This window comes from Leiobunum rupestre, chromosome 9 (assembly GCF_980474605.1).
Source record: "Leiobunum rupestre chromosome 9, qqLeiRupe1.1.hap1, whole genome shotgun sequence".
Lineage (NCBI taxonomy): Eukaryota > Metazoa > Arthropoda > Arachnida > Opiliones > Sclerosomatidae > Leiobunum > Leiobunum rupestre.
Window position 1 is genome coordinate 16599646 of NC_143392.1, and position 13179 is coordinate 16612824.

At 35.5% G+C, this 13179-nt stretch overlaps 2 protein-coding genes across 4 annotated transcripts; one reads left to right on the forward strand and one right to left on the reverse strand.

Annotated features, from left to right (window-relative positions):
• The first annotated feature begins 1602 nt into the window (after positions 1-1602).
• Nulp1 (Nuclear localized protein 1) lies at positions 1603-5580 on the forward strand. 3 transcript variants are annotated; one of them, XM_090159539.1, is made up of 13 exons: positions 1605-1905; positions 1966-2211; positions 2318-2532; positions 2598-2811; positions 2871-2970; positions 3036-3129; positions 3721-3813; positions 3874-4087; positions 4151-4269; positions 4338-4496; positions 4554-4644; positions 5038-5187; positions 5244-5580. In XM_090159539.1, exons 1-13 carry the CDS (start codon positions 1750-1752, stop codon positions 5445-5447), a joined length of 2055 nt encoding a protein of 684 aa, XP_090015665.1. In that variant the 5' UTR covers positions 1605-1749; the 3' UTR covers positions 5448-5580. The 3 variants fall into 3 exon arrangements, with proteins under 3 accessions (XP_090015667.1, XP_090015665.1, XP_090015666.1); XM_090159540.1 differs by having other exon boundaries at positions 1966-2202; XM_090159541.1 differs by lacking the exons at positions 5038-5187; positions 5244-5580 and adding an exon at positions 4645-4764 and having other exon boundaries at positions 1603-1905; positions 4554-4573.
• A 16-nt stretch (positions 5581-5596) lies between these two features.
• Afg3l2 (AFG3 like matrix AAA peptidase subunit 2) lies at positions 5597-9689 on the reverse strand. Its single transcript, XM_090159538.1, has 14 exons — positions 9482-9689; positions 9061-9226; positions 8907-8988; positions 8675-8840; positions 8537-8611; positions 8346-8470; positions 8005-8284; positions 7814-7951; positions 7370-7751; positions 7200-7310; positions 6932-7128; positions 6743-6862; positions 6072-6266; positions 5597-6012 (listed from the first exon to the last, which is right to left on the reverse strand). The coding sequence occupies exons 1-14, from the start codon at positions 9566-9568 to the stop codon at positions 5782-5784; spliced, it is 2355 nt and encodes a 784-aa protein (XP_090015664.1). The 5' UTR covers positions 9569-9689; the 3' UTR covers positions 5597-5781.
• Between the last annotated feature and the right edge of the window lie 3490 nt (positions 9690-13179).

Here is a 13179-nt window from a genome sequence, read left to right on the forward strand (position 1 = left end):
TTCAAGCAAAAAGATTTTTTTTCTTCAAAATAATGGATGGCGCCACGGGTCTTATGATAACGTTTGCTCGTCATTTTAGAGCAGACGGCACATTCGTATTTTTCAAAAACTTGTTTCGCGGGGAGCAGATTTGATTGGATCTCTAGATTAATATTCCCAACTCAATGCTTTAATCCCTCTTTATTCCTCCATATTATATTCGAAAATAAATGTCACCTAACCAGGCTAAGCCTATTTTATTGTAATTATAAAAGAAACAGTCAGAAATCGAATTGGAGCATTATTTCATTATATATTCCAAACACCAAAGTTTACATATTTTTTTATATAATCGTGATCGGTAAATTAAAATGCTCGTAAATATTATCACAATTAATTTAACCATTAAAGTCTTCATTCCAAACCCATAGAGCTTAATTTTTTTTCTACCTTTATTCATTTTAACATATGTAACATAATCACTCATAAGTATGCCATAAATGCATTTTCGTTAATGAAACCTTGTTCACGGGATGTGACGTAAATTAAGTTACTGATAATTCCTCGCGCGTTTCTGGCTTTGCCCAATGGCATGTCAAGTTTAGTTCGTGCCCTGCGATCACGTGATTTCATTTCCATGGTAACCTTTTCAATAGCGCAAGGATTATAAGCATTTTTGCATTTTTGGGTCCGCTTAATGTATGTTCCGCGTGAAACAAGGTCTTAATGAATTTTTTCAATGGAAATGTTATACAGAGCCATACTTATGAGTAATTATGTTACATATGATTTTAATAAAGCAAAATTTTCGTCTTCAATGGCACTGTTACAATTACTGTGCCTAATGGAATACAGAAGTTTGAAAATTATTCCCCACACGGTCCACACCTGTTTAAGTTAAAAGAGGAGAACTGAAATAGTGACGGTTAGTATACACTATACAGATACCTCAAAGAGAAAAATAATTCTACTTTTTATTTAATTCTCAAAAATGTTCCCTCTTTTTACACAGCTAACGATATAATTTGAGGGAGTCCCGTGGTTTTTTTCAGGGGTTTTTGACGCGTGGACTGCCGCTATTTACAAGTCTGGGCAATTCTGTAAAAAATCGAATGGGAATTCGATCTCGATGCCCTATACCATGTCGAGATCGACTTCGACAAGTTGCATTGATTTATGCTTATTCGAAATCTTTACCGAATACAGTCCGTTACCACCGGAAGTCGCTCTTTGAGTCCTGCAGATTGGTTGATATTGATCGATCGTCTGCCAATGGCTGTTTGGCTATTTCCCAATTCCCAATTTCGCGGCAGCATTCTAACCATGGAGTTTCTATCTAAGATTCTACCCTACGGGATTTCAATGGGGAGCACAGTCAAAGAATTACAAAAAAATATAACCTTTTTCTTCTTCTTTCTTTTTTTTTAACAAAAAATACAATAAAGAGTAATAGTAAAGAGTTATGAAGAATTAAGAATAAAATAAAGAATACAAATCATATAATATAATAAAATAAAATAATAATATTATTATTTACCAGGGCCAACTTAGAGCCAATTAAAGTTGGCTGTGAGTGGTTGAGATTATGTACATACACAAACGAATTAAATGAGATCGTAGCAATTTGTAGGAATCGTACGGTAGGATTATTAGATTCCACCCTTTGACAATTCTTTCACTGCAATCACGATCGAATAAATTCTACTCCGTGATATATTTATCATAAAGTTTTAGGAAATATTAATTACCTTATAAACAATATAAGCCATCATGTCAAATCGGGTACTTAAAAAATTGCAAGGTGAAAAAGACTTGGCTTCTACATTAGGTGTTGATGGACTCAGTGAATCTGATGACTGTAGCACGTCTCAAGCTGCTCCCACAAGTGGAGGAACTAAAAAGAGAATTATGAATAGATTCGAATTGGTATTTATATATATATAACTCGTTTATTAAAAAATACCCACGGATTCTTTTTTGTTGTAGTTAAATAGCGTTGAACATTCATTTTCGGACACTGAGGCCAAGGAAGATGATGACCGAGAAATGGAGCCAACTATGACAACTGCAATTACGCTTGATCACTTGCCAGCTGCTTCGGAACGAAATAAGCTAGAAAAACAAGATTCAACTCATAGCACTGACAGCCTAAAAAGGAAGAAGAAAAAAAAGAGGAAAAAACTACGAAATCAAAGGAGCATCGAAGATAACTTAGACGATGGTGTCAGTGATGTAAATATCAATTTTCAAATTGATATTTTTATTTTTGTTTCAATCTGTTAAAAATTTCATTAAAGTTGCGGAAATTAAAATGGTATTGCTTACTTTTTGTGATCAGGAAGATGAAATTGACGCCAGTATCCGCGAAGTTAACCGAATGTTGGGAGAACCAGAACATTCCACGCTTCCTGCATCATCTAGTCGCACTTGGAGTTCATCCAACAGAAGTCAGCCACCAGAGAAAAGCCTTCTTAGTGTCGAGCATAGAAATTTAAATCCTGATAATGAAATGAGAAGAATCTTTGGGTCCAAAGTTATCCCACCTGAGCAAGCGTAATATTCTATTATATTCTTCCTAAAACGCAAAGATAAATTTTGCTTTTTCCTGTTAATTTCAGGAAAAGAAAAAACAGAGGTCGTGGTCACAGTAGACCATCCATGTTATTTACACCCAGAAATTGGCCACATATAGGAAATCCCGGAATTTCAATGAATTTAGTCGAAACAAAGGGGGACGTCCAGCTATTTACTTTTGAGCATAATAAACATTATCAACAAGTCCAATATCAATTTTTGGAGGCGGTAGAGAGTTATAATCCAGATAATATAGTGGTATGAAATTTAAATAAAATATTAAACTAAAATGACAAATATTTACTTTTAATTTATAGGAATTACTTAACATTTACCCATATCACGTGGATGCCTTGCTTCAGTTAAGCGAAATATGTAAAATGGGGGATGATTTACAAATGGCCGCTGAATTGATCGGTATAACATGGAGCTGCCATTAAAATTATCCGAAAACCTAACTTTTAATAATGGTATATATTTAGAACGGACCCTGTACTGTTTCGAAAGCTGTTTCCACCCGTTATTCAACGTAACTCAGGGAAATTGTCGTTTAGATTATCGAAAAGCTGAAAATAGGTTACTAAATAATAACAGAAGTATATAATATATCTTTTACGAGAGAAGTATCCAAGCCATAAAGAGAAGTGTATTCGCAGGCTCGAAGCAGTGCATTGATTGAGGGCTCTAAATTACTCTGTATACTAACTGTGCTGTGTAGCGATTTTTGCTTTTTTAAAAGCCATATTAGCTGCGTTCAACAACTCTCAACGAAGTATCTGAAAAATTATTTTTGTTGAGACCATTGCTAACGTGACGTAGAATCTTGTTGAACGCTTTTTACTCTTGTTGTTACGAAGTCACGTGACCGTTGAGAAACAGACAGGCAACGGGACGTTAAAACTGGAAGTCAAATAACCCGTTCAGTAAAAAAATCTCTAACCGTTGAGCTCAGTGCTGACCTTTTTTAGAGTTACAGTTATCCTACTGTAATAGTATTTTGTCTTTCAATATTTTACCTTCCAAAGTAGGAGGCTTCGAAGTTATGTGTTTCAAACAAATAACATAAAATAATAATAAGACAGATACTTCCTTCAAAAGGATAAATTATATTAGTCTGCCAATCGCTACTAACAAACTAGAATAAACTAATCTATTATTTATCTCCAGAACCTTCTTTTTAGCCTTGTTCAAACATCTCAATTTTGTCGGCCAACGAGGTTGCAATAGAACGGCTTTAGAATTTTGCAAAGTTATTCTTGGGTATAAACATAGCACAATTTGATACGTTTTGAAGCAGCACTAAGAAGCTTACAATTTCAGTTTAGATCCTGAAGGAGACCCTTTATGCATCTCGTTGTTAATCGACTTTTACGCAATTCGTTCAGAGCAGTACGATTTCCTGATTAGAATGTATCAAGAATGGGACAGTGCTCGTAATCTCTCTCAGCTTCCCAATTTTGCCTTTTCGGTGCCTATGGCTTATTTCCTGCAGGCACAAGCCGAGTCCAAAATTCACGATACTGCGGATAAAATGGTACTCCAGAATTACCATTAAATCCTTCGTATACTAAATTTTTGATTTCTCCAAAAATTGTAGCTCCAAAAATCTTTAATTATGTTCCCTGGTATGTTAATGGCTCTTCTAAATAAATGCGGAGTTCAACCAGATTCCCAAGTTGCAACTCATCTTTTCTTCGGATATAAAAACTGCGCAAGGTTGTTAATTAAAGGAAATTTGTAAATTTAAAAGATGTTAAATATCTATAATTTATTTTGATATATAGTCAGTCAGAGTCTTTAGAGCAACTTATATCTTTGTACGTTGCTCGTTGCCATCAGTTATGGAAGCCCAAAGAAGTTTTAACTTGGCTCGAAACTAACGTCCGACAAGTGCTCAAAAGGGTTGATTCCAAAGACCCTTATGTAGTGGAGTGTGATGAAAAGTAATTTTTTAACTATGTTTTTACGAAACAATGCTTACATTATCTTTAAATTTTCAGAAGGAAAGTTAGATATCGAGGTACGCCTATTAATGTCACTCGTCATATATTAATATCAGGGATCAAAGAAGTCACTGTTACTCTTCCACAGGTAACAGCGTAACTAAAATGATCACTGTAAGGATGACACTTGTATCTTGTTTTTCTTTAACACTGACAAATTAATAAAAGGATTAGAAAATCCATAATTCAAAAACATAGTAGTATAGCTCTTGAGACCAAGAGACTGTTTATCAATTATACATTCCAATTTGTTTTAAATATATTAGGCATTCTATCTCCTCAAATGGTAAATAAACAGACAAATTAATTGAAAGTAGAGTTCCCAACGCGCTACTTGGTGGCGCTATTTCAATATTTTTTGGTGTCACTGAAGAATGGATGTAGTAAAACTAAAAAGTGTCATACTTACAATTATTGTTACTTGTTAAGTAATGGCAGCCTTGGCGGAATGAAAATTCTTCAATAAATATTAAATTTGCAGGACTCGAGCAATACTCCAATGTTTGGTTTTGATCCCTTGCCACCTCCGGACGCAATAACAACATACTCGAGACCACCCAGGACCCAAACTTTGGAAGACCAAGGCGTATTCAGCATGTTTTTCCGATCTCTCTTGCCAAATTTTAATTTGGTAATTTCCTAAGTTGTGTACAATTGAGTTTAGCCTAATTAGGCCTATTTGAACAGGATTTAGGCTCCGTTGTCGCTAACAGAGAGGAAGTGGCTCAAGGAGCAGCAGCAGCTACTGGCGAAGGCGCTGGTAGAGAACCTAATGATATACGTCGCAGCGTTACGTCCTTATTAGATGCAATGAGAGATTTACTGAGTAATATTCAGCTAGCTGATGTGCCCAATGACGGAGATGTTGATAGTGACGAAGAACAAGAATAAGTGCTGCAGAAGAATGGGTGTGCTGAGTATTGTCTAAATTAATTTTGATCTATTGGAAATGTGTTTGTAAAATGTAAATGTTCTTGTTAATAAGAGTAAATATGTATGCGGAAACATAAGTAGTAATAATTAAGACAGTGTTATGTTTTCATATTTTTTCTTACAAAAATCTATTTACAACGCGTGCATTTTATATTCAAGAACAGTCTTTAAATAACTAAGTTTGTGAAAAAAATCAAAATTCAGCTTTTTTAATTTTAATTATAAATTTCAAAATTAAAAATGCTATTTGGTTTTTATACACTTAAAACTAAAATAGAAATTAAAAATAATTTTAATTTTGTTGAGGAGCTGTAGATGATGGTGGTGGTGGAGACCCTTTTCCTTCTTCCTTGGTTTTATTCCAGTCTTGTAACCCTTTGGGTAATGTCGTATCTTCTTCAAAAGAACCCGTTCCAGCTACAAACTCCTCATATGTTGATTTTTCAGCAAACGGACGTTTTCCTAGTAATTCAATCATGTCTTCTCTTTGTAAGTTCTCCTTCTCTAAAAGTCTCACTGCAACCTAGATAATGATTTCATAAGCAGATTCAAACAACAAGCACAGCCCAATTATGTCATTACTTTATCAACATCAGTCTTGTGTTTTGTTAGAAGTTCCTTTGTACGAGTATAAGCTGATTGAACTAATTTCCTAACTTCGGAATCTATCATTTGCGACGTATGTTCGCTGTAGGGTTTATCCATCACCATCTCACCAGCTTGAGGCAAATCAAAAGATAATTGGCCAACGTTTTCGTTCATTCCAAATTGAACCACCTGTAATAAGGCAAGATAAATTTTTAACATTACATTTATAATCCTATGTTATGGCTTGCACTGCCTCTTTTCATAGCAATACAGGGATGTTTAAAACACACCATGGAGGGTTGTGACCACTTATGTCCCTACACTAGCTATTTTTTTAAAGAAATATGAGAAACCAAATAGTTTCGAGTTTCTTCTAAACTGGTTTATAGCTGTATGTGATTTCTATAGTATGCCACCCAAGCGGATGCTCCGTTTTGTGTTGGATATTTGGCTTTTTAAGTCATAAGGTCTTTGATTGCATAATGGACCACTGGTCAAAGTGCGCGAATGGGCATATCTCTTGCCCTTCTACCCACTCATCAATAATTATTTCCCCTACGTGCGTCCTAGATTTTTCCACCTAGTTTCACATGCTCAAATTGAATCTCTTAATATGAGGCAAGAGTACTAATAACTCTACCACACATTAGGTTAACAACTCGTACCTGTGCATATGCACTTTGAGTCACTTTCTTCAAGTCGTCTTGGGCGCCAGTTGTGATCCGGTTGAAGAATATTTCCTCAGACGCTCTACCACCCAAAGTCATGCACATTCTATCAAAGAGCTCAAAATTTCATAGAAACGTTAAATTAATGTCAATAAACAATCAAAATATTAAAATAACAAAACTTACTTGCTCTTTGGAATAGAGGTATTGTTCTTTAGGCAGATATTGCGCATAGCCTAAGCCCTTTCCTCGAGGTATTATAGAAACTTTTAAAAGAGGATCAGCATGTTCCAAAAACCAGCCTGCAACTGCATGTCCCGCTTCGTGATAAGCTACCGTTTTCTTTTCCTCTGGTTGCAGAACATTAGTTTTCTTTTCCATGCCTTTTTTTTAAATTAGTAAATTACACCTTAACAATTTGAAATTTGAATTTGAAAATGATTTTTTATCATACCAGCGACAACACGTTCAATAGCTTGCTCAAAATGTTTAAGAACTATATTATCGTTGAGATCACGGGCAGCTATTAAAGCCGCTTCATTGCATACATTGGCTATGTCAGCCCCTACAAATTTAAGGTAGTAATTTACAAATTTCTAAATTGTTTTAAGTTTTCTAATTTACCAGTAAATCCAGGCGTAAGCGCAGCCATTTTACGAGACAATTGAATTTTGTCTAACAAGGTTTTTAATGGTTTTAAATGAACTTTAAATATGGATGCTCTTCCTTTGATATCGGGAGCAGGAACAAAAATTTGCCTATCAAATCTACCAGGCCTAAGTAAGGCTTGATCTAAAATATCTACACGATTTGTGGCAGCTAAAACAACAACGTTAGTCGTGGTGTTAAACCCATCCATTTCAACTAATAATTGATTCAGTGTGTTTTCTTGTTCACTATGACCACCAAAGCTTCTCCCGCCTCTTTTCCTACCAACAGCATCAATTTCGTCAATAAAAAGAATGCATGGAGCATTCTTACGGGCCATAGAGAACATATCTCGAACCTAAAATAGAAAACAATATTTAAAATATGGAAAAAAAAATAACAGATAAAAACTTAAGTTACCCTAGATGGTCCGACTCCAACAAACATTTCTAAAAACTCAGATCCAGATACGGTAATGAAAGGAACATTTGCTTCACCGGCTGTTGCCTTGGCTAATAAAGTTTTGCCAGTACCAGGTGGACCTGTCAAAAGTGCTCCCTAAACGAACAACAATTTAAATTCAAATACTTTAAATAGGATCTATAAGTCACCTTTGGAATTTTGGCACCCAACTCAATATATTGTTGTGGATTTTTCAGAAAATTTACAAATTCCATAATTTCAACCTTGGCTTCTTCACATCCGGCTACATCTTGAAACTTGACACCAATCTCAGCTGGATTTATTAATTTGGCTGTTGTTTCGCCCATTCCAAATATTCCACCTCCTCTTCGTGCCCCACCACCTCCCATTAGACCAGCAGAACGACGAACAGTCCAAAATAAGAAGCCAAATAGTAATAAGGTTGGTAATATCCCCACCACACTCGAACTGCAACAAAACCATTACAGACCATCGCATTTGGCTTTATATTTAATAAAAAAAAAGTTACCCATCCATTTCAGATTTGTATACAACAGGAACAAAATTAGACGGTTCCGTGTTCATTTCCAATTGAACATTTTCTAGATTTCGTTCAAACGTATCAACACTGCCTATGTTGAACCATAGAACATTCTAACAATTTTATTAAAATGTAAATTTAGGGAGGATCATTTAATATTTATCATAACCAAAACTTACATTTCCATCAATTTGATTACCAGGAATTAGTTTGACTCTTACGTATTTCTTATTAACCACCTCTAATTTTTCAACCTAAATGTGTGGAAAAATTGAATACGAGCTTCCAACTACATTAAAATAAAACTCATCACTTACAATGCCTCTACCAAGGTAAGTACTGACAAACTCCTTCCACGTAATCTCACGATATCGCATCTCATTATAGGCTAAAAGACCTAATATTCCGAGAGTGCTAACTAAAGCAATTGACATTATCCTATTCTGATCATCAGGAGCAAATGGGCCTTTTCCTCCTCCGCCTCTTAAAAATGTATATTATTTATTAAGTTTTTTTTAAGATAATTTAATTTATGGCATAATTATTTACTTTCCCCCAGATGATTTGAATGTGAATGGCCATTGATTACCTGTCGGTGGTTTAGTAATCGGAGCTTTCCTTAAAGGTGTATCTATTGAGAGTTACAAAGCCATCTATATGCTGTAATGAGTTTTCAGAATTGAAAAAAAAAAAAAGTTTTAACCTTTGGAAGGTTCGCTGGGTTTAGAATCAGATTCATTCTGGGCACTTGGATAAAATTTTCCAAATCCTTTTGGAGGTTTTTCACAAAATAATTCCCATTTTTCTAATATATTTTGAAGAGTTGGAGAACCGATTCGGCTTTGAAGGAACAAAACATTTTGATGAAGCTAAAATGGATGATAAATATTACATAACACATAACATATGTTGCATAATATAATTATCTGCTTTTCTTATATTGAACATTAACATTCAGGTAAACGCAATTGATTCGACCAGTTAAATATTGTTTTATGACATAAGTGTAGGATATTATAAAATATAGATATTCTGAAAAAAATCTTGTTGGTACAGCAGTTACTTTAGAACTTAGACATGACAACAACCTAGCCCTTGGCTTTGTAGATAGAAAATAAACTTACGTCAACTTTAGAGAAATTCTGTTTTCGGATAGTTTTTAAAAGAAATTTTTCAAATCGTTTCGTCGCAGTTAAACATCTATAGGCCATAATCGCCCTAATATTTCATTAATAATATTCCCTATAAAATGTCAGTAGCCGGCAAACCAATAAAGTAGAAATTTTAGGCTTTTTTAGCACCCGTTAAGGTATAACCTCTGTGACCTCGAGATCGGTGGTTCCGAACTTCTAGTTCTGAACTCGCAGCCGTGTGTGAAATTCAGGGGTACGTCAAGTTGATAAGATTTCTTGCAAGAAATGTAAGCTTTCTTGTGATCTCGCAAACTTTACGGTTTTTAAAGTAAGAGCGATTGACGTCAGAGATCTTGCAAGATTAGTAAGATCACTTTCGAGGTAGTTTTAAATAAGATTTAAGATTTATTAATAGACCCATATAAATCTCAAAGGTAACTAGAATGCTGCCGTGTAACTGGCAAATGGACCAAACGCCGTGGCAGACGATAGCCAGATCTCAGCCAATCAGAGCTCAAAGAGTGGTTCTGCCCAAGGTTCGTAGGGTTCTGCCAAGAATTTATTAGGTGGTTTTTTTTCGCCTGTTCTGGGTTTTTTGAGCAGGTTAAAAAGTGTAGCCATATGACGTCATTTTACTACAATTCTGTCTTTACGAAAAAAACGAGTTGGAGTAGAAAGGGAGTAGTTAAAGGTTAAAGGTTATTTATAAAAATTTTCCCATCATATTTTCGTGAAACGAAATTTAAGCAGACGACAAAACTAGATTACTCCCTCTACACCTCCTTTCTAGGAGGAGTAAAAAGTGTAACCCTAATACTCCGGAACGAAATGACTAAAATGCAGTGATGCAGTAGTCTGGACGAAGTTACTAAAAAGCTGTTATGCAGTAGTCTGGACAAAGTGACTAAAATGCAGTGATGCAGTAGTCTGGACGAAGTGACTAAAATGCAGTGACGCAGTAGTCTGGACAAATATTATTTTTAAAATCTAATCTGGACAAAGTGACTAAAATGCAGTGATGCAGTAGTCTGGACGAAGTGACTAAAATGCAGTGACGCAGTAGTCTGGACAAATATTATTTTTAAAATCTAATCTGGACAAAGTGACTAAAATGCAGTGATGCAGTAGTCTGGACAAATATTATTTTTCAAATCTAGTCTGGACGAAATGACTAAAATGCAGTGATGCAGTAGTCTGAACGAAGTGACTTAAATGCAGTGATGCAGTAGTCTGGACATATATTATTTTCCAAATCTAGTCTGAACGAAGTGACAAAAATGCAGTGATGCAGTAGTCTGGACGAATATTATTTTTCAAATCTAGTCTGGACGAAATGACAAAATTCGGGACAGGGTAAATCTTACCCCGAGAACAGGCGAATAAAACGTTTTAGGGTAAAAACTTTACACTTTTTGTCCCCGGACAAGCGAAAAAAACCACCTAATGTCACCAGAGAGAATGACGTCACCTAGCTCCCGCGATAGTAGCGGAACCAAGTAGGATTATCCTTGGCGGAACCGTCCACTCTATGAGATTTCTATGAATAGACCATAGAAATCTCATAGGTAACTAGAATGCTGCCGCCTACGGCCGAGCTTGACGCCAGTTCGCCTTGAACCTTCAGCCAATGAGAGGCCGTAGAGTGGTTCTGCCAAGAAGGATAATAATCCTCCTTGGATCCGCTACTATAGCGGGAGATAGGAAACGTCATTCTCTCTGGTGACATTAAATTCTTGGCAGAACCACTCTTTGAGCTCTGATTGGCTGAGATCTGGCTATCGTCTGCCACGGCGTTTGGCCCATTTGCCAGTTACACGGCAGCATTCTAGTTACCTATGAGATTTCTATGGAATAGACCCGTATAAAATACAACTCTTTTGAAACAGAGCGGCTCACCACCATATGTGGGCGCACGGTCAAAAAACAAACACAACATTTTTAGTCGGAACCATAGAAATCGGATAACAAACTAGAACGCTTAATCGAATGGCTGACAAGGTACCGATTAGATTCTTGGCTAAAACGACAGTAACTCTATCTGCGCTGCCTAAAGAATCGCGCTCGCGCGTAACTTGGTTAAAAGTTTTCCCCCACCCCATTGAAATTAATGTAAAGTTGGCGATAATTAAACGTTAATTAACCTACCAAATGATATAAGAAATATTCCACTGACAATTTTTCCCGTTTATATGAACTTAAATGTAATATAAAATCGTCTTGAAAAATCGTTTATCGCTTTATAACATTCAAAAATAATATTTTCCCCGCACCATGTAGATAACCCAGCATCTGCTCGTCTAGGTAAAGTTTGTGTTGTCAACGCGCGTATTAGAAAGAAAAATTAGATTTTAGAAAGTAGGTTGTAATTCGGAACGATATTAATACTTTTCACGAATTTTGTCATCGGTGAATTATAAAAATGACTTGAAATAAGTTTCAAGGTTTATTTAAAAGCTAGTTTCATAACTTTTCATCCATTGGTTCGTTCAGAATGTATCTTTAAAGTTTAAAGTAGACGAAAATTTTAAGGCGCGGAATCTTGCCCAGTCTTAAGCCTCGGTTTAATCAACTGCGTATTTTGAATCGGAAAAACCCGATTACTATCGTTAAATCTTGGTTAAATCATATGATGGCGTCCAGTGGCGGCGCTAGGGGGTAGGCCAGGTAGGCCACTGCCTACCTTAGAATTTTGAGGGGCCCCAAAATCATCCTATAAGGGGCCCCAAATTGATCTAGAAAGAGTCTCAAAATTGCCCCAAGAGATAAAATTATTAATAAATAACAATGAAACAAGTGTCGATAATATATTTAGAAATTTTTGAGGTATCTCCTAGTAAATAAAATCAGTTCTGTTATATTTGGACTCGTTTTACTGTTTTTAGAACTTTTTTGTTCGTCATGTACATCACTACTTTATTTCGTTGGGAAAAGGGAGGTACTGGGTCGGGGGCCCATTTATTTGGTTTGCCTACCCTCGCGAAAATTCCTGGCGCCGCCACTGATGGCGTCGCGAACGCTCCTTGTAATAAGAAACAAATAACGAAATACGTTCTAAGCTTATTTAACGCCAAAAATTCCACGTATTTCGTTATTTGTTTCGTATTAAAAATATCATATTATTAATCAAAGATTTAACAATAGTAATCGGGTTTTTCCGTTTCAAAGTACGCGCGTTGACAACGCAAACTTATTATATTATGAATGTTAATTTTATATTACATTTAAGTTCATATAAACGGGAAAATTTGTATGTTGAATATTTCTTATATCATTTGGTAGGTTGATTCGCTCGCGTTCTACATGTCGAACAGTCTCATCGGTTTTAAGTCAACGAAGGCGCAAAATTGTAAGACGCATTTCAGGTACAACGTTAAAACCACGATTACGACACAACGATTGCTCGTATGTAAAATATTCATAGAACATTTTTTGTAGGAAATAGCCGGACCCTAATGTTCATACTTGGGTTTATAGCCGTACATACAATACTAACGTAGATATTCGCGATAAACCATTACTGTGCACCGGTTTTCCCCATAACCATTGCTCGTAAAACAACTATTTCTAACAGTAACTTGTGAAAAGATATGTTTTTGTTTGAGTAATTACTCCTTAAATATTTAATTACGGAATTTTGAACCATTCTTCATTTTTTATTTAAAAAACTATCTTTCTATGATTTGAAAGAA

Bases quoted from the DNA above. Each gene is read 5' to 3' on its own strand.
- Nulp1 (XM_090159539.1), top strand. From the start codon at position 1,750: ATGTCAAATCGGGTACTTAAAAAATTGCAAGGTGAAAAAGACTTGGCT. The intron at 2,533-2,597 runs GTAATATTCTAT...TGTTAATTTCAG, and splicing joins GTTATCCCACCTGAGCAAGC to GAAAAGAAAAAACAGAGGTC. The intron at 4,497-4,553 runs GTAATTTTTTAA...TTAAATTTTCAG, and splicing joins GTAGTGGAGTGTGATGAAAA to AAGGAAAGTTAGATATCGAG.
- Afg3l2 (XM_090159538.1), bottom strand. From the start codon at position 9,568: ATGGCCTATAGATGTTTAACTGCGACGAAACGATTTGAAAAATTTCTT. The intron at 8,612-8,674 runs GTAAGTGATGAG...CCACACATTTAG, and splicing joins CTTACCTTGGTAGAGGCATT to GTTGAAAAATTAGAGGTGGT. The intron at 8,471-8,536 runs GTAAGTTTTGGT...TAAAATTGTTAG, and splicing joins GTAATCAAATTGATGGAAAT to AATGTTCTATGGTTCAACAT.